General features: G+C 41.2%; 1 protein-coding gene across 3 annotated transcripts in view; it reads left to right on the top strand.

The window, feature by feature from the left end:
• The window catches only part of LOC144201332 (guanine nucleotide-binding protein G(olf) subunit alpha), a 29113-nt gene that overhangs the window by 1551 nt on the left and 7149 nt on the right, over nucleotides 1-20413 (top strand). The window contains exons 1-5 of one of the 3 annotated variants that reach the window (XM_077723875.1): nucleotides 1215-1441; nucleotides 3867-3939; nucleotides 5040-5094; nucleotides 6031-6150; nucleotides 12510-12607. In XM_077723875.1, coding sequence (XP_077580001.1) covers nucleotides 3905-3939; nucleotides 5040-5094; nucleotides 6031-6150; nucleotides 12510-12607 — 308 coding nt within the window. In that variant the 5' untranslated portion in view covers nucleotides 1215-1441; nucleotides 3867-3904. Of the gene's footprint in view, nucleotides 1-1214; nucleotides 1442-2633; nucleotides 3592-3866; nucleotides 3940-5039; nucleotides 5095-6030; nucleotides 6151-12509; nucleotides 12608-20413 lie in introns of those variants that run through there. The other 2 variants (XM_077723874.1, XM_077723873.1) reach the window with 2 other exon arrangements.

The raw sequence follows: 20413 nt of genomic DNA, 5'->3' as shown, positions 1-20413 counted from the left end.
ATGCGAAATAGAAGACTTTAATCGTGTAATATTACGTTTTTTGGGGGGGTTCTTAAATTATGAATTCATTCTCCAAATTCATTTGCTAATCAATTAATGTAGTGCCTGGCAAACAAGTTCCATATTTATAATGATTGGCCAACATAAACGAAGAAACCCTAACTCCGAGCTGCCTCTGACAACCCCGCTGAACAACTTTGTTAAATAATTACCAATGTCCTGATTGAATGTTTTTTTCAAGAAAATTCAGCACACATTCCTCCAATGTTACAATTGATTGCTCGTAAAATGTGACCAAAAATGTTGAATTGGGCCTCTTAAAAACTACAGTCCATCCTCCCCAAATTTTAACTTGGGACATCAGACGTCAGGCATGAGATTTGCCGTCATTGTCGACCAACGACTTCATAAACAACTGACCAGTTAACAAACGAACTCGTTCACTTGAAGCGACCTGTCACCCAGTATTGGGGTCAAAGGTGAACATTCCCAGAAAGGACACTGGACTGTGTGACGACTACCGGTATCTTTATAGCTTGATGGTGTATTTGCACTGGGTGTGTTGTAAACTCGTGTGACTAAGTCAGCCACATTTCTTTTTTTTTTTGAATGATTTACAGTCCTGGCCGGCAAATGAGCGACCAGCAGTTGTCGATAAGAAGCAGTTCGCCTCTCGCCGTATCGTGCGTGGCGTTGCATAACTTCACATGATGTCATTGACGAGGCACCGGTCTTATAGGTCACATCCAAATTAAAAGGGAACTGGCGCCGTTGCTATGCGTTTATGTCATTTTAATAAGCCTATCGTCATGGCGGAAGGACCACATGGTTTGTTTTGATGTTGTAAAATGCTCAAAATAGGTTAACATAAAGTTAGGTGATAAATAATTACACATTTCCCAAGTTTCTTGCTTTTTGAAATTAGGCCTGAATTGACTTGAAACCTCTCATGTACAGGTTATACGTTTTTTTTTAGAATGTAACATGTTTCATTGTGACAGTAGCAACAAAAAGTTATAAGTTAGACAGTAGGGTCGCAGGCCGCAGAACAACAAAGCAAAAGCACAAAGTACAAAGCAAATCAAAGTCATTGGGATCTTTACGAATCATATATATATATATATATATATATATATATATATACATTTTGTCCTCTCCCACGGAACATAAACATCTATCTTGCCGTTCTGTCACACGCTGATATCACGAAAAGCTTTGTTGTTGTTTTTTTCCTCTTGCACAGTTTGTTCCAAGACTATTTGTAGCTTTGACCAAGTGCAGTTCACTTATTGGCTGCCATTGACGTCTAACCCATTTTTACTGGACGGAACGTCTGTCCACATCAAAGGAAGGCAATACGTTTAGATGTTATTGTCTTGGAAGTGGTGGCATAATTGCTCTCGGAATTCAACTCTCGCGACATGAAACCTCTAATGCACAGGTTATACGTTTTTTTTAATATTGTGTAAATATTTTTATTACCTGTATTACTTTCCTATAGACCAAGGGTCTCAAATTTATCGCCCAAGGCCCAACTGTGGCCCACAGGACAATATTTTGAGGGCCAGTTTAATGTACAGGTAGCATTACAACTGCAGTTTCTAATCAATAGCGATAATGTCGTTAGGAGAAATGTAGAATGATAAGATTGCCGTTGTTCTTTTGATATGTATTGTCACGTTGCACCGTATTTCATGTGTCATTTTGCAATGAGCATAGTATTTATCCCCACGAATATTATAGGATTGGATTGGATAACTTTATTCATCCCGTATTCGGGAAATTTCATTGTGACAGTAGCAAGAAAAGGGATAGGTATAAGTTAGACAGTAGGGTCGCAAGGCCACAGAACATCAAAGCAAAAGCACAAAGTACAAAACAAATCAAAGTCAATGGGATCATTAAGAATCACATATATATAACTTTTGTCTTCTCTCACAGAACATAACCATCTATATTGTCGTTCTGTCACGCGCTGATATCAAGCTTTGTTGTTGTTTTTTTCCCTCTTGCACAGTTTGTCCCAAGACTATTTGTAGCTTTGACCAAGTGCAGTTCACTTATTGGCTGCCATTGACGTCTAATCCATTTTCACTGGAATGAACTCTGTCGAAATCAAAGGCAGGCAATACGTTTAGATGTTATTGTCTTGGAAGTGGTGGCATAATTGGTCTCGGAATTTAAGTCTCGCGAGGTTTGCTGTCGCGTGATGCTGGTTAGAACTGTGCGCATTACCGCATTTTGTCACTCGAGGGTAGTATGGGACAGCTTTGTCCGTGACTTGGTTGAAAAGGGTTCAGTCAGACCCCAACACATACATGTATGATAACAAAATAACTAGTAATTTATTAAGGCTTAAATGTCCTCCTATTTTTTCCTTTCTAGACAACCGTATTTCTCTAGTTTTGTATGTATTGCAATCATGTTATTTTATTTAGAATTTATACCATTTTTGGTGGTGTTTTAATATTGTTATTTTGTAACATTTTGCTGCTAGCTCATTTTTTGACCTCCATGGCCGCCATGATTGTAGTTTTCATGCAGAAAATGGGCGTGCGTAATGTTCTGGGGGTGAGAGGCGTTCAAAGAACCGCGTTTTTTCCCACTGTTTCTATAATGCAACGCATCTCTTGCTTGTTCATTTTACGGGGGCGCGAGAGGCATTAAGGACCACCACCGTGCTGGTTAATGAACGTAGCGGAAGGGTGGTAAATCCCGGCACTGAAGCTAGTCGCTAGTTCAGGTCAAGGCCGCCGAGCTATATAGACCCATCCCCTCTTGTCATGCAGCGGCGGATAGAGCAGTCCAGGTTTCCACCCCTCCGCCGACTAGTGTGACAGCAGCACAGCGAGGGGCTAAATCGAGGAATGGCTCCCGTGGCTTCGGAGACGAAGGTTTTGATAGCGCCTGGATGCTGCGGGCTCGTTAATGTCACACTTTAGCGCGCATTTTGTTTGCTTGCCACCTCCACGGGCCACGGCTACTTCCTGGTGCCACAGCGAGAGGCAGTGCTGAGTTGAGGAGACGCAAATCTTGATAGATAGCGGAGGGAGAGAGAGAGAGCGAGAGAGAGGGGCCGGAGATAGCAACGCTTGGCTACATTACCGGACATCACAAAGGCCTCCCCTCTCTCTTTTATTTATTTTTATTCCCCCCCACCCCACCAAAAAAAAAAATCACACCTTGCCCCCCCTCCCTTCTGTCTCTCGGCTGCTTCGTCAACTACCAGGCGGATTGGATGACGCTCGGCTGCGGCTAAAAGCGGAATCGTAACGGGGGACGGATTCCTCCCTTCCCGAGAAGCCTCTCGAGAGATTCCTTCTTTTTCCAAATGATTCTTTTTTTACTAACACTCGAGCCCATTCCGTCACCATTTTAAAAACCGCCATCCCGGGCGTTCTATTTCCTCTTTGTCGGCGAAGGAAGGGCTTTTTTTTCGGGGGCGACGGAAGATGGGTTGTTTGGGCAACAGCAAGACTGAAGACCAACGCATCGACGAGAAGGCGCAGCGAGAGGCCAATAAAAAGATCGAGAAACAGTTGCAGAAGGAGCGACAAACGTACAAAGCCACGCACAGACTCTTATTACTCGGTAAGGCACGCCGGAGAGAAGGAGAGGCGAGCTAGGTAGCTAGTAAAAAACCCCGCTACCCGCATTTTTTTGCTCCTCGTTGATTAGCCAACACGTCTATCACACCAGCGCCTTGCTAGCATGTCACAGGCGGCGAGGTGGGATGAGGGAGAATTCTCTGTTTGTGTGTGTGTTGTGGGGGGTGCAATGGGGGGGCTTTGATGTCAAACTACCTCTCGGGATGTCACCCCTCTCTTGATTTGCCTGTTCATATTGTGCATTTGTGTCTTTCAAAGGTGCTGGGGAGTCTGGAAAGAGCACCATAGTGAAGCAGATGAGGATTCTACACGTCAACGGCTTCAACGCAGAGTGAGTGTTCAATGGCCACATTAGCTGCTATGCTACTAGACGTGCTGCATATAAGATGGATGGATGCATGGTGGGAAGGGAGGAGGCTGCTTTTCATGACCCATCATCACCCACCAGCCTTAGGAGGCCACACCATGCCAAGTGCCAGGCCAGGGGTTCTCCCTTTCCCAGGCACTGCAGTGGGCCCAGTTATGTCCCATCTATCCATCCCATTTGTCCCCCCATCCACTCTCCCCTGCCCTCTCTCACCCTCCCCTTCCACGCACGGCGCCATGCATACGCCAGGATCGGCACGGCCGTGTCACGCACATGTCAAATTTACTGCTTCCTATTTCACGGGGAGGGAGTTAAGGTTGCCATCGACGAGGGCGGGTGCCTATCGATGATTTGTTTTTGCTACGCGTGACATTGATCGGGGCAGCGCTCTGTTTGGAACTCCAGACTATGTATGTTAAGCCTATCGGGAGTGGATGAGGAACTTATAGTAGCTAACGGATGCACGAACTATGGATTGTTAGTAGGGATGTCCCAATCGCATATTTTTGCATGTGACTCCAAGTCGCCTGATTTGGAGAATCTGCCCATCCGATTCCCGGGAAGTGTATTAAGTAGGGCAGAAAAGTACTTTTTCCAAATGTAATTCGTCCACCCCAATCGGGGAGATCCCTAATAATTAGGGAGGGCTATACTCAATTTCCTCGATAACTTGAAAAATGTGAAACCAACCACGTTGCACTTGGTTGTTTTTTCATCATAACACGCCATTTTTACAAAAGGAACCAGTGAAGTTTTACATTACAAATCATATCACCATATTTCCCCCCTTACATTATTATATCAGTTATTGTTGTGATTCCCACTACCTGCAAACAATGCACAATGGCCACTTAAGCTGTCCTCAGTATTTTAGATCTCACAATGAATCATTGTAAACCAGTTTGTGTCCTGTTTCAAATCCAATCATCATTACAAACTATTTTTGATGTGCTATTTATTTTTAATGGTCTTGTTTTAGCTCTCAGTCACTCCAAACTGTGTTGATGACCAATCTTTTGTGGCTTGCTAGCATAACCTATCTTGTCTGTTGTTTTCACACACAGGGAAAAGAAACAGAAAATCCAAGACATCCGGAAAAATGTCAAGGATGCCATAGTGGTGAGTTCCAAACACACTCGGCACATGTTATTATTTCAGCCGGGTCCTTCTTGCGATAGCTAAGTTAACCAATTGATGACTAAATTTTCCCAGCTCACATCGCAACAAAAAGTAGTTTGGAAAGTTGTGAACAAATGTCAGGAAAAGTGTTTATTTATAGCTTTTTTAATTGCCATTCCCAAGCCAAGTCTTCAGGAGTATTTAAAATTTGAGTTACAAGGTATTTGCTTAAACCAAATACTCTACTACATAATGATGCTAGCTTAATGCTAACCGTTTGACAGTCGTCCTACGTGTTTTGTATACATAACACATTTTCATTCCAACAACATACTGTAGTTTTAAAAACATTCTACAACACATTCTAAAACCACAATGAGCAAGAAAAAAATAAAATAAAAACAATTCAATGCAAAATGTGATATACCTTATTTTTTATTTTTTTTAAAGATACAATCAATAGAATGTAAAGTAGGGACACTTTTGTTCAAATTAAGCAAAAATAATTACAATTTCAACCTCTCTATTATGACAATTTAATTGTAATGGATTAAAAAAAAGAAAAGCCACTGCAAGATTCTGCAGTTTTAACCTTTCATTTTGCGATTCTCTTGGATACCACTAGGGGGAGCATGCATATAAACCCACAAATAGAAAATTGCCTTGTTTTGCTCCCCAAAAAACCTTTCTCAGCTATGCATTTTATACCATAAGCAAAGGATTGGACTAATTTAACATCAAGCATCGATATAATTTCCGATTTACATAATTCTTATGGAAGAAATGCAAATTTCATTGAACATATGCTGGATTTTTCAATAACACGATCATTATGCTTCTTTACTGCTGCAACATCCAACAATCATAAAAGCCCATACAACTTGTCCTCCTTGAGTGATATGTTTTTTCCCCTCCTCTCTTTTCTTCTCCATACAGACCATAGTGTCAGCGATGAGCACTTTAATACCCCCTGTCCCGCTAGCCAACCCAGAGGATCAATTCCGGATCGAATACATCAAGAGCATAGCGCCTCTCTCCGACTTTGACTACTCGCAGGTACGGTGCTCGGTTTGACGTTTCCCTTTTCGTCGTTTTGTACACCAGGTCCATTTATCTTCATGCCGGAAGTGCGGCCTTAGCAATGCGAGCCTGCCTGCAAATATGAGCTTACAACCAAAGAGGAAAGTCAATCATTTTTTGTAATAATACTTATCATTTTGTTACCTGAACTCATGAAGTACCATAACAAAACTTAGCAGCCATTCTTAAAGCTAAATCCAATCATACTACAGTTGAAAAGAACAACAGATTGAGGGAGAGCCTTACAATATCCTGTACGAATATACGTGCCAGTTAATTATGTTTACGTGGCCAGATGTCTGTTATGTACAGTAGCGCACTTTACATAAGGGCTGATAAATTATTCGATGTGCTCTGTTGGACTTTTTTCTTTTATAACATGCGTAGTAGACGGCGAGGCCGGGATTACCGAGCTCTAAATGGACATCAAATACGTTTGGATGCGCTGGAGCTAGTAAATGCTAGCAACTAACTCGCCAGAATACTTTACCAAGCCGACTCTCCTTGCTCAACAGCTTTTTTTGATGAGGCTATTTGATTTCTGATGGCTTATTTAGAAAAATGTTTGGTGTGCCCATTAAGAAACTGTTATCTGCTAGCTATAGCGGAAGGAATTCTCCATTGGCCACACTCGGTTAGCACATTTGCTGCTGTTGCTCGCTGTAAACAGCATTCCATTTTATCGTTTTCTTAGCCACCCCCCATTTTTTCCCAATGGATTACAACACTTTAACTTAACGTACGTCTAAACATGATACAATTCAATGGTTTTAAGGAAATTTTAAGGGTACAGCTTATACTAATATGTGAGAAAATACTGTACATATGACAGTGGACTGACCTAAGTGTGGGAGGCGGGGCTAATGGTGGCCTGGACCTCCACTTCCAAATTGTTGTCAGCCCACCTCACCAGCATGTTTGCATGTTTCTCATTGACGTCGGGGGTGACCCGCATTTGTGACGCTTGGAAAGCTAAACAGCAGTAGCAAAAGCGCCATGGCGCAATGGCGCCCGCCACCATGTTGGCGATGGCCACACTCTTGTCAGCCTTTGGCTCGTCCCCACCATAAAAGTTTGCGCCGAAAGCCATTTCCTTTGTTTCAAAGGGTCAGCTGCAAACTTAAGCATTCTTCCTTTTGGCAGCTTGAGCACAAGACTGTAGATTCAAAGTCTTTTTTTCAATGAGGAATATGCATTGATATTAAAGGAAAGTACTCGGAAGAATCACTCTACTAGCTATAAAGTACAAATCGAGTAGTTGCAGAAACTCAAGGTTTATGTTGACAAAAAAAAGATGGTGTTTGTCTTGTGTTTGCACTCCAGCTACAGTTACAGTGTCGTGTGGCAGGTGAGCTTCAACTCAGCCACGCCCACTGCTCTACTTTGTATGCGTGTGTCAAGTTAAATAGTTCCGACATGGCCCGCTTTTAAAAGGCAAAGTAGTTTAAACTGAAAAAAAAGTTGGTGGTAGTTTTGATTATTTTCTTGTGGTGGACGTTTGTGTGCTCTCGATCCTTAGTTTCCTAAACTCTGTTGACGACTCGCATTTCAGTCATGTTGTTCAAAATATCATCAATTGTCACTATTTTCCCACCGCTAACTCGTATCATATCGCTCAACTTTACATGGAGTAGTTTGTCCTTGTTGCTTTTGCTCTTTTAATAACTTAACCCAAAGGAATTGCCTTGCGATGGGGGAAAAAAACTCTTAGCCTTCCAAGTTCGTTTAAAGAAGACATATGCTTTTTCTTATCCGCTAATTTACAAGACTAGTGTCTTCAGAAAGGAATTCCAATGTTCTTTCAGCAAAAGTAAGGAAAAAAATGGCAATGCGCCTGATAGACTCAATTGACTTTGATTGAAATGGCTACATTTGTATGTTTCTTTTAGTATGTTACATTGTCATGACATTGCTGTCGTACTTGGTGAACTCACCGGTAAATATTTTTCATAGCAACTAGCAGCCATGTAGTGACTCTCTGTGGTGTTTTTGGTGTCTACTGGAGACTGTGAGACTCCCTCCAGGGCAGAAAGTCAGCCCTCTTGTGTCCACACTAGAGATGAATAGCTCTTGTATAAAGTCATCACTCGCTCATTTAGCTACAAAATAAAGATACACTTGTATTTTTTCCCTGCTTCAAGTCGCATCATCACCTGGCCGTAAGCCACCCACCAAGCCCTGAACAATTTCGCTATGCTATTAGCAGCTAATGCTTCCAGCTATTTTGATGTATTTACATTATTTTGATGATTCAAGTAGTCAGTAAATGTGTATAACTATGCAAAGAACTACATGAAAAAATGGAATTGGAGAAATATATGAAGAATCTGTAGAAAATATCAATGATTCCTACTTTTGAGTCTAGATGGCTTTAGAAAGTTGGACTTGGTCTAGTGAGTGATAAACTTTGATTTATTTATTTCAAGCTATTTGGGCTATTGGATAACAGTTCAGCTTTATTTGTCACGTTGTAGTACTGCTTACCTTTTTAGGTTTTGACATTTTCTATGTTTGTAGAGAAACAAATAAGTTGCCAGCAGATACCTGAACGGCAATGTTGACACGTGTTTTCACATGAAATCTTAAGTTTTCTTACCCACGATTCCATATCAAGGCAAACATGACAGGGAAGGGTTAAAAAACAACAACAACAATAACTGTTGAAGTAAATTCCCTTCCCTTCTGGTTTCTTTGTTTCTTTGAGCGTTATCACTTGCTCTGTAGGGCACGGTAGCACACACTGCATTTATTCAAAGGCCCAGTGTCACACGCCTCTGTTGCAAAGAGCCTTAAGGAGCAATTGCTGTCTCCGAGCTTCCGACAATTGCCCCCTTGGAGCGTCAGGATCCGGGCCATGCCCCACGTTCGCGCCCAGCACTCGGACTTTAACCTTCCTCCTCCGTGGCCAGGTTGGGCAAGGAGCCGCAATGTAATCAGTCCATCTCATTCGTCTGAAAAGAAGGCAAATACAGGGCCGTCCCCTTTGTGCGCTTGAATGCGCCGATCGTGTTTAAAGAAATGTCCAGAAAAAGACCGGCAGGGTCATTCTGTTCGTAGAAGCTAACGTGCTAGCATGTCGTTGTCCAGATCGGTGCCAATTGGTGGCTAAAAGTTGATATTGTTTTTTTAATGCGTTTATTTAGTGCTGTGCATTGAGACATAATTTTTAGAGATATACTAATACAGGCAAAAAATGTTGGTTTTCTGATGCCTGTATTTTAATACACTTTTACAGTTTGGTTTGATATGTTGACCAAATCAGATTCCCCAAAAAAGGCATATTTGCCGCCAATACCGCTAATTAGCATGGGTTTGAGACGACAGTACTTAGTTTAGCTATTCTAGATGAAATTAGGATTGAAAAAAAAATCTAATTTGACCAAGAATTTCGAAGGCACCAAAAGGCTAACTGATTAAATGTGCTTATTTATAGCCCAGAATCTGAAATAAATCCAGACAATGAATGTTAATCCTGTTTATTTCCTGTCCAGCTGCATTTTTTTTATTAGTTGCGCTCATATTTTAAAGATAAAAAGAGCAACAATGCGATGAATCGGAATTTTAGCTGCCGCTATTTAATCACGATTAAAGGTCCATCATAACCATAATGTTGCAATATACAGTTCTCATTTTTGGGGAGGAATCTGTGAGATTTAAGTAATGAGAATTGCAGTTTTTCCACAAAATTATCTTTAAACACCACGCTAATAAAGCTATTCTCCGACAGAACTTTAGCAAAGCGGCTCATAGCTCATCGCCACTTCCCGTCTGAAGGTATCTCGATGCTTTCGGCACAAAGGTGCGAGGGGGGGGGGAGCGAGACCCCAGCCCAGCCAAAGCGCTTTGATGGTGTTTTGTTTGGAGCATTTCCTCATACTAATAGTAGACGCCATGCCCCAGTGAATCTCTCCAGGTGAGTGATCCACTTAGACAAAAATACATTCTTCAAATAGATGCCTGGCATTTCCTGTTGCGCTTTTTTATTCCATTCAATAAACGGCCGTCGGTAGCGAGCTACTGTTGACGGGAACCAGGAAACGTGAGCCGCTCTCTGGCCAACCATAACAAAGAATGTCAATGTTTTCTCAGATGAATTAAAGTGGGTCATAACATGATGTGAAGATGACACTGACATGCGGGCATTCTTGTTTATGTTGCCATGTGACTTTGTTGTTCGCTATTTCTCCGCATTGGGCCTTGCTAAAAAATCCACTTTAACGTGAATTACTGCTCTTCAGTTTTAGCTGACTATATAAGGCCCAAAAAAATTGTCAGCCCTTTTTACAAGGCACACATTTAATTCATTGACTGTCATCGCCGACATTAGGCCTGGGCTCTTTTTTTTTATCACCGCCACTACCAGGCGAATTATTCCAAGACACCTAAAAGGGGCGGAGCTTTAATTCCCATTTGGTATGTCTTGTTTTTTGGGTTATTCAAGATAACTCAATGAATAAAGGGTTAGTTGTTAAGCGTGTAGGGTATGTTTGTAACGTGAAGCAGAAGGTGGTTGGATTGGTTTTTGTGGTGAGGTCAAAGGTCATAGAGGTCACAAAATAACTAGGTAGATGTGTTGTGAAGAGAAACTGATGCCATTTTGGAGTAGAAGGGAAAAGTTAGTGCCCATTTTCCTTAATATAGTAAGGCTTTGAATTTGTCTCCTATAGTTCTCTCATTTTTAATTGTGTACTTTATACGGTGTATTTAGAAGAGTGCTTCATAATAAAAATGCATTTATAATTGAGGCATGCAGGCCACAAATGTTAATTTTTTTTTTTTATAAATGACCCAAAAGTGTCACTTAAAGTTTAACTAATCATCCCTGAATAGTTTACTGAACTTGTACAAAGTATATAGAGAAGTTAATATATATCACAAAAAGTATCCATAGCTGCTTTCACGTACATTTCCAGAGTGGAACAATAGCCACTTCATATTTCATCAAACAGCGTATTCACATTTACTTAAATCATGGCTTCCTTGGTGGAGGGAGGCCTGCTCTCTGATGAATTGATTTAAGAAAAAAAAGAAAAAAAAACAGTTATCGGTTGTCGTCCCTGTTGAACTTAATCACCGGATCTGCTGAGAGGATCTCTCCCTGAGCATGTGATCATTTATCAGCCTCTAGTTGGGAGCTACTTTGAGTCTCTTTGCGCAGAGACGTACGAGAAGCGCGGGGTGGTCATGTGCTGGGTAGGGGGCGGAGTCAGGCCCAGAGCCCTTGGCGGGAGGGCCAGTGCTGAGTGGCCATAGATACCCCACCCGGCCGGTCGCTCCAATCGTCTCCGAGCGAAGACAAACGTACAACACAGAGTCCTGGGAAATGTCTCAAAGTCATTGATAAGAAGAAGCGCCTCTCATAATGCGGCCCATTGTCCCACGGCAGGAAGCGGCCCAAAAAGAAGAAAACCCCATTTACTGCATTGTCCCAAACAGGAAGGCTTTCGCTTTGAGCCTATGGCTTTTTTTTTGAAAGCCCACGTTTTTTTTTACCGCGCTGCCATTAAATTGGAGTAGTGGTAGAAAAGCTAAGATTTGAAAATCCCACCTTTGCACTTTGGTCTCTGGCTAAATTGATGCACCAGTGGCTCGCTGGTTTTCAGAAATAAGTCGCCAAAGTGCCTTTTTAACTTAGACATTGAGACTTCCTGCTCCAATACATGGCATTCAAATACATTCAAGTATAAGTGACCGGATGTATGAGTTTTTCAAGATATGATCTCTAGTTTGGGAGTTTTATTATTATTTTTGCTTTGACTTTTTCCTCATACTTTTGATACAAAATGTGTATTGAAAAAAAACTACAGAAGATGAGCATTTTTTAATTAAAACAAGTCTTTTTAATGGCTTGCCCAGGTTGATTGTACTGTAAAACTACTTTAATGAACTAAGCTTGGCCTTAAATCTAACTCGGCAATGGATGAGTTATTTAATACAAATTTAACTTATTTTAATGGCAACAAAAATGCAAAATACTCTATTTTTTTCAGCCTTCTCTAGTAATGCATTGTGTTTACAGTAATTCCTGGAATTTCGAGGTTAATGTCAACCATATATGGCCGTGATAATCAGAAAATCGCAAAGTAGGGTCAACCTTATTATAACTAACTTTTTCGTTAACTCGTAGAAAGCAGAAGACGAGTTTTAGTGTGGATTTTCACATTTTTATGAACTTAAAAAAAGATATATTCTTAAAAATAATGAATAGCAGGACAAAAAATGACTAAAAAGTGAATTTGCGATAAGTCAAGTCGCGATAATGGAGGGAAAACTGTAGTCCATGTTGTTACTGTCATGCTTGGCTCACCGCCGCTTCCTCTTGTGCCCCCCCCTAGGAGTTCTTTGACCACGCAAAAAAGCTGTGGGACGACGAAGGAGTCAAGGCGTGCTTTGAGAGGTCCAACGAGTACCAGCTGATCGACTGCGCACAATAGTGAGTTTCACATTTTCTTTCTTGGCTTACGCAGCTCGGATTTTCATCCTTTTTTTTTCTTCTTCTCTCGTCACACCCTGTAAACACATTGCCGTCTCTTGTCATTGTCCAATTGGCTGGAACTGAAAAAAAATAGCCTACAAGTGCGTGACGCTGTCTTGTCGTTTGTGTGTGTGTGTGTGTGTGTGTGTGACATTTGCAAAGTCTGAGCTGGCCTACATTGTGCGGAAGATACGCCAGATAGTTCTTAAGGTTTACCTGCATAAAACTGATACATGGCATTTATCTTGGTTTTTATTCTCAACATGGTGGTGAATTTCTTAGTGGGAAAATTGGTGCTATTCTGGGCACAATCTTTGTTAGCATAAACTAGCATTGCCGTTGGTTGGTTATTTTTCAGTTGGGCAGTTTTTGTCTGCAAATGTAACGTCTAGATCAAGCTTGTCAGACTCGGGTTGGTTTGTCATGTGGGCCGGACCATTTTAGATATAATATTCAGATTTTTTTATTTTTATAAATGGATTAAAAGAACTGGGTTAAAATCCCTGAATATTCCGTTTTTTTGTAGATCTAAATCAATGCTTGTTTTAGCTTTTTAAAAATATATTTTTAGATTTTACACAATGATTTTTGAAATAAAAACTGAAAAAATGGATTAAAAAATGACAATTATTGATTTAAAAGGGGTAAAATCAGGAAATTTAATATACATCTATACTCTTCATTTTACTTTGATTCTAAAACAGAAAATCGGCACTCATGATAAACTTTCCCAGGCCACACAAAATGATGCGGCGGGCCAGATTTTGGCCCCAGGGCCTCCACTTTAACTTATGTATTCTAGATTCTACCATAGGTGGTAAGCCTATGCTGACATCCGTTAACCATCTACGATAAATTGCTCAATTGCACTGGGACAAAAGGATATGTGGGTCAACGCGTAGTTTTTGGTCAGGCACCTGCACAGAATGTTTTTTTTTGTACAAGTACTGTGTGTGTCTATTTGGAAATACTGATACTGTGTGCAATGTGTGGCAAGGCTGTCGCTGAACATTTTGGGATGGCATTTGTGGCGCCAGAACTAGCCTGTAAACAAAGCTAGCTAGCTAGCTTCTTCTCGTACTGTGGATTGACTTCAAGGTGAGCACGGGGACATTTGCGGGCCTCTTGCCAAAGGTTAGCTGCTTTTATCTGCCAAGGTTCGGTCAAAGGCGCACTTAATCAGTGACTAGACTTCAACTGGATTTGCCAAGCAGGTCCGACCCAGTGTTGTACCATTCCTATTTACCTCCTAGTTTTCTTTATTATTAATATACAAGTAATCCTCATTGTCCAAAATGAGTGTCAATATCAATTGGAAAATTAGCATAGCAATGTGAAAAAGGACAAATATTTTTGCTTCACTTATACAATCTCATTTGACATGACCACTTATTGTAGCAATAACTTCATTGTAGTTGGGGCAAGTTCAATGTATTTATACACACAGACCCAAAATACACAAATACAGTCATATTAGTTTTGCTTCAGCTAACGCTTGCGTGGCTTGGGAGCGGGTGACAGACATTAAATACGTCACATTACATATTGACGTCGCGCGTTATGATTTTGACCACTAATATATGTAAAAATAAAAAAAATGTAGGCATTTCCGACGTCAGTTTTTTTAAAATCCGGGTCTCGGGAGGCTTTTTTTGGCACTCTGCGAGCATACATTCAAATGCGGGACTAGTCCTGTGTCTGAGAGCAGAAAGGAGCCCTGGGGCCTGGTCAGGTGACACTCACATGGCCTCGCCAAGCTCCGCCTTTCAGTACACACTTCCTCTTTCTCTGCTCCCAGCTTGTGTGTGTGTGTGTATGTGGGGGTGTGTTCGGGAGGCTCAACCAATGCGGGAAAATAGAACAACCGTTAAAAGTATATATATATATATTTTTAATTTTTTTTAAATAGGGGTGACCCTAATTTGTCGTTTTTGGGATTACTATATATTCCAAATTAAGATTAATGCTGGCCCATCATGCAACATGCATAAATATATATTTTGGGCAAAATTGTTTGTTACACTTTGTTTGTTGTGTGATCAAATTAGTCATTTAAAAAAATGTTTTCATAAAACCCCCCAAAAAATCATCTTGGAAAGTGAACTAAAGCTTTCCAAAAACAAATGTCTAGAATAATAACAACTGCGGGCAACGAGACGACCACAAACACAAGCCTGTAGCTAAATGATTGTACAAATTGTACTTTTCTTAAAGCCCGATTGTTGTCTTTAATCTTTCTCTTTCATCTCGGTTAAAAACGAATAGGGAAAATTTCCAGGGACATATATTCTCAGAAAGCTTGCCGGCAGAACCGCCCCCCCGACCCCTCCGGACAGGAAATAAGCGCCGACCAAAGAGTGCGTTCCCATCGACACTTTTGGAATCCATCGAACCGCACATTTGTGTTTTAACGGTACAAATATGCGTCTGCCAGTTGATTGATTCCCAGCTATTTTCAGCTGCGGCAGGATGGATTCCATCGCCAATTGCTTCGGACGTATCGAAAACAAAATATTGCCACTCAAATATCAAACTATACATTCATATCTGACTTTATTCACACCAATACCGTAACAGTAAACTATTCTTGTGTGCTTTATTTGACTTCCAAACTCGCCGTTGATTTTTGCAGAGGATAAAGAATATATGACGAGATAATTAGACCCCCAAAAATCCAATTTTTGATTATTTTCACAATTTATTACTTGCTTTTATGTAGTTTTCTATGATTAGCCAATGTCTTGACTATGCTATATTAGCATTGAGCTAGCAAGTGAGCAGAAAATGAATGTAATTTTCGATTGTAGTATGCAATATGAGATGGGGGGGGGGGGGGGGGGTGTGCATGGGTCACTTGGTGCTGGTCACGGGACCCTACCAACAGCCCCCGGGTGGGTGGCGAGGCACTGCCACTGACATCTGGGGCAGTAAAATGCTAAGAATGGCGGCCATTGTCAGCCAGGCCCCAAGCCCTGAAGGGCCCGGTGAAACAGAGCTGTCCAAACAGTCACTCTTTGCCCAATAAAGGAGCCTCTTCTCTTCATGGAAGAGCCTCGGAAAGAGACATGTATTTATGTAGGGCCTGTGTCCCACCCCCACTTGCTTATTTATAAGCTTTTATGGATACATTTTTTAGAATTATTATTATTTTGCCTTTTAAGTTGAGGGTTACTATCAAGAGACCCTTTTTTAAGGGCAAAATCGCTGACTTTTAAAAAGACATTCCTGGGAAACATTCAGTGTTACCTAGTGTCACAAAATGTCCCAAAAAATGATATTTACTAAACTTTGTTCTTGTAATCTTGATTTTCATAATCTTACAACTCTGACTTAGTGTCTGTAAATAGAAAGTGCTCAAATATTAGCCCTGGAATGCTACATGTTAGACGTTAAATTTGCAGGCAAATCAGAAGTCCAAAAACAGAGTCATAATTAGAAATATTTGAAAATTAGGGAGGGAGGAAAGACTATTTTCAGGTTGAAATATAACCACCAACTAGTCATGCCACCTTCACTTAAACTCTCAATTGAAAATGAAAATAAAAGCAACCCCCAGGCAAAAGTGCTCATCTATTTTGGTCTCCCCAAATACACTCGAAAATATGAATTTCAGCAAAATGTTTTGATTAGTCGCGCTCGAAGCGCCTGCATCGGACATGTGCCTGTGCGAAAAGCCCCGCCCCTTTTTGTGCTGCCTCTGGATGACGCCCTCCTTCAGATAGTAGATGAATAGATAGAAAGTCTTAGATGTGACCACATAGATCCTAAAAAGCCAATTCTTCTTGAAACATCTCCAATAATACTGATTATTTCCAAATGTCCTTTGCTGGAATCAGATGACACTCTTGTCAGCTGACGCCGTTTCTATCAAAGAGGCATTATGTGGATGGGTGTGTGTGTATGTTTGTCTTTGTGTGTGTGCATGTGTGTGTGTGGTAAGACCAAGCGACTTGCTGAAAGCTTAGCGGAACTCCCATCTTCACCACTGTCCGCAAGGTCGTTGCGACTCCCCGCGGGACCCTCGTTCGTTCCCGCTATTTATTCATTTGGTGATTTCACCAGGCGGAACAATCCGGTACGATCCTCCAAACTTCCGGTGGGCGCAATGAGTAGATTCACGTTTTCTTTAACTTTTAGCTAGCTAAATGCTACAAATTGGTGGAGTCAAAAAAGCAAATACTACAAACAATTTAAAAGCATTAGAAGATAATTGTGCAAGTATTTGACCATAAAGTGCAAAATTGTTACCAAAATAAATGCAGCAAATTGATAAAAAAAACCACGAGTGATCAAAATGACTACTTTGAATTATAATGGGAATAAATTAGAACAATTGTGACAAAAAATGCAAAAGAATCACAAATAAAACCAATCAAATAAAAAATGCAGAGATTAAGACTACAAAAATATAAAATTCCAAATTCAAACAACATCCCTTTTTTGGCTGATCCTCACTAACTGCAGCCATAAATAAATAAAAACCCACAAATCTAATTCAAATAAAAAAAATAAATCCAAACTTTTATTTTCCCCGTCTTTTTAATGATCTTTTTCATCCCTTGCAAGTTTTTGTCCACCTCATCTTGTACCCGAGGAACGGTGCTGGGGTTTATATAAAGCCAAAAGAGAGAGCAGCTAAAAATAGATTTTTATTTTTGGGTTAAAATGTGCTTCCATTTTAAAGGACGGCGAGGAGGGAGGGAGGGAGGAAGCCAAGCAAGCGCGAGCGCTTCATGGTGGATATGTATGTGTCGGACTCCACACACACATGCACACACACTCTCTCACACACACACACACAATACACAACGCCGTCGACCGGGAGTGGAACGGCGCAGACCGCCGGAGGACAGCGGCGGTGGCGCTGCTCGGAGAGATTGTGGAATGGGTGTCCATAGAGTCCCCACCCTGCTCTCTCTCTCCCATATTCTGTCGTGAAACCCCCCACCGCCCCCCTAGCCCTCCCAATCTCCACTCCCTTTCACCATAGCCACCCGGCCCCCTCCCCTTTCGAGCTTATGTAAACTAGCAGTGGAGCCAGGGCAAGCGGAGGCTATTTTTAGCAGCAGCAGAGCAGCAGCAAGCAGCAGCAGCAAGCAGCAGCAGTACTGCAGAACAGAAAGTGGCAGCAGGTCACGTGCGCGCAGCCGAATCAAAGGGAGTATCCCGGCAATGCGCTGTAAACAAAGGGAAGGTCAGTAGCAGAAGGTGAGACACAAAACGCCTCTGTGCCAGTTTGATGTGTGCCGATCCACCACAAAGCGCAAACTAAGGCGCCCGCCCCATCCAGGGTCCGCCCACCCTCCAGACCCGCTCTACTCTTATTTCCGTTCCGAGTCAATGCATCTCCAGTAGAGCGCCCTTTTTTCACTTTCTCCCACCCAAATGAAAAGGCCCCCCACTTCCACTCGACTTCCTGGTTAGCGTGGTTTCGATAGACTTTTTTTTTTTTTTGCACGGTGGTGTTTTTTTGGGGTCACGCGTTGGGCATTTAGTGTATTTTGGGAGGGCTTTTTTGACAGTTTGATGCAAGTGTGTCAGATTTGGGGTGGTTCGCGGGCCGCTTTTACATCAACTTTATTTCACGTGGCTTGGACCATTTTAGATATATTTAGATATTTTAATTTTTATAAATGGGTTAAAAAAATTCCTGAATATTTAGTTTTTTATAGATCTAAAACAATGTTTATTTTAGCTTTTTTTAAATCAGGAAATTTAATATACATATAGGCTCTTCATTTTAATTTGATCCTAAAACGGAAAGTCGGCACCCATCATTTATTTTCCCGGGCCACACAAATTGATGCATTGGGCCAGAGTTGGCCCCCGAGCCGCCACTTTGGAACCAGTGCTTTAATGGCTTGGCTAAATCACTCATCACTCACGGGTTGAGATATCAAGATCAACTTTTTAAAGTCCAAACCACTAAATGATTGACAGCCATGAGCCTTTAATGGGCCCTTGGAACGACAAGACTGCAAAATATCAAATATCATTTGTCATGGTATTTATATGATACGTCTGTTTTCTTCAGGGGGAAAAGTATCACTCAACTTGCACCAAATTTAAATCTACATTTGAGTGTAGTGGCTTCATCGAATATTCATAACAAAGGATTCGTAATAAACAGCAAAGACAAGATAAACGTTTATGACCAGAATTGTTTGTGCGCTAGCATTTAGCTGTTAGCTACGGCCACACCCTGCCGACCAATCCTCTTTCCCGCTCCCGCCTCCCTTAGTCAACTCAACTTTGACCTCTTGTGGAATGTGGTCCAAGGAGGTCAGAGTCGGCTATTTATGGAAAGCTTTTATATCTTTTGGGTCTCTGGGGTTTCTTTGCATCCACGGCTCCAACTCAGTGGCTGGGACTTTTAGTCTCTGCTAGCCTATGGGAACGTTTAGGCTTCAGTTATACATTAACATTTTTTGCCTTAAACATGAACTGAAAATGTGGTTTGTGTACTGACTAATACTCATAATAGTGATACCAGGCCACTATGGGTGCTTGATAAGCAATACAGTTGATTGTAGAAGGATTATCATATTTTCTGACTATAAATCATATTTTTTTGGGGCCTGTGACTTTTGATCTTGGCCCTAACTTCCAGATTTTTTCATAAATAATAATCAAAATGAGGAATAACATGTTTGGCAGTGATTTGTGGAGTGCCTGTGAGAGTTGGGGCAACTTGTGTTGATTTGGCTATATTTATGTGTAATTGTTTTCTTCATTTTACGTATTATAAGTGTATGTTATGTATTTGGTTTTGCATGTTTGTGTTTTTTTTTTGGTGTCTGATAAAATCTAAAACATTTTTTGGGGGCGGTACAATTTATAAATTGTTGCAGATCCTCCATGATTTGTTCAGACTACAATTATGTGAAATTGAAGCAACAGGTCGGAATGACTTGCGCGTGCGTCCCAGATTGGGGTCACATGATGATTGTATGATTGCTCTGGTGTGTCAGAAATCCACTGCAAGCTGCCAGCCTTCCACTTCAATTGTGGCGGGCGGTGTGGCTTGCATAATTCCATTAGCGTTATCCCCTTAATCACTCACTCTCACTTCAAATCACCTCCTAGTCTCGTCTACCTGATCTGCTGGGATTAATGGCAAGCTACTTCAAATCATTGGCACGCCCTCGTCATCAAAGAGATGATCAATATTTAGACAATTGGGAGCATTAAGGCTTTAATCCCCTCATTTGTATCATGTTTTTTTTAATCATATGGACCCATGTTAATAATCAACATCGTAACTAATCATTAATTCAAAACATTGACAGCATTTAAGATGCGTAAAGTTTTCTTCTAGTTTTTTCCTAGCACATATAGATTGGATGCTAACTTAATTAGCATTTTCTTTGCCCTGGTTTTCTTGAAAACCTCATTCTGAACTATTTTTTTCTTTTGATAAGTGTATTTTCTGGACCTAAGCAGTGAGGGTTACATTAAACTTGATTTATCTATTAAAAATTGACATTTTTTAGGGGAGTGCCTCAACCTGGCAACCACACTTAGCCCGTTTCCAGCTTTGTTGAAAGCCAAAACAGTGCCAAAGTCTCATTTCGGACAATTAGGTCACGTTTACTGATAACGTTCAATTACGTGTTGACTACATTCTGATGCGAATGTTCCTTGCGAGATCATATTTCAGTGCCATTGACTGTGATTTGATAGCGCTATCGCTCGCCATCACGGGCCGCTAATGAGTTCAAGTCACTGGCCCGGCCGGCAGCGGGTCACTCTGACCGTTGAATT

This window comes from Stigmatopora nigra, chromosome 9, assembly GCF_051989575.1.
Source record: "Stigmatopora nigra isolate UIUO_SnigA chromosome 9, RoL_Snig_1.1, whole genome shotgun sequence".
Classification (NCBI taxonomy): Eukaryota; Metazoa; Chordata; class Actinopteri; order Syngnathiformes; family Syngnathidae; genus Stigmatopora; species Stigmatopora nigra.
This window is presented reverse-complemented; position numbering and strand designations above follow the sequence as displayed.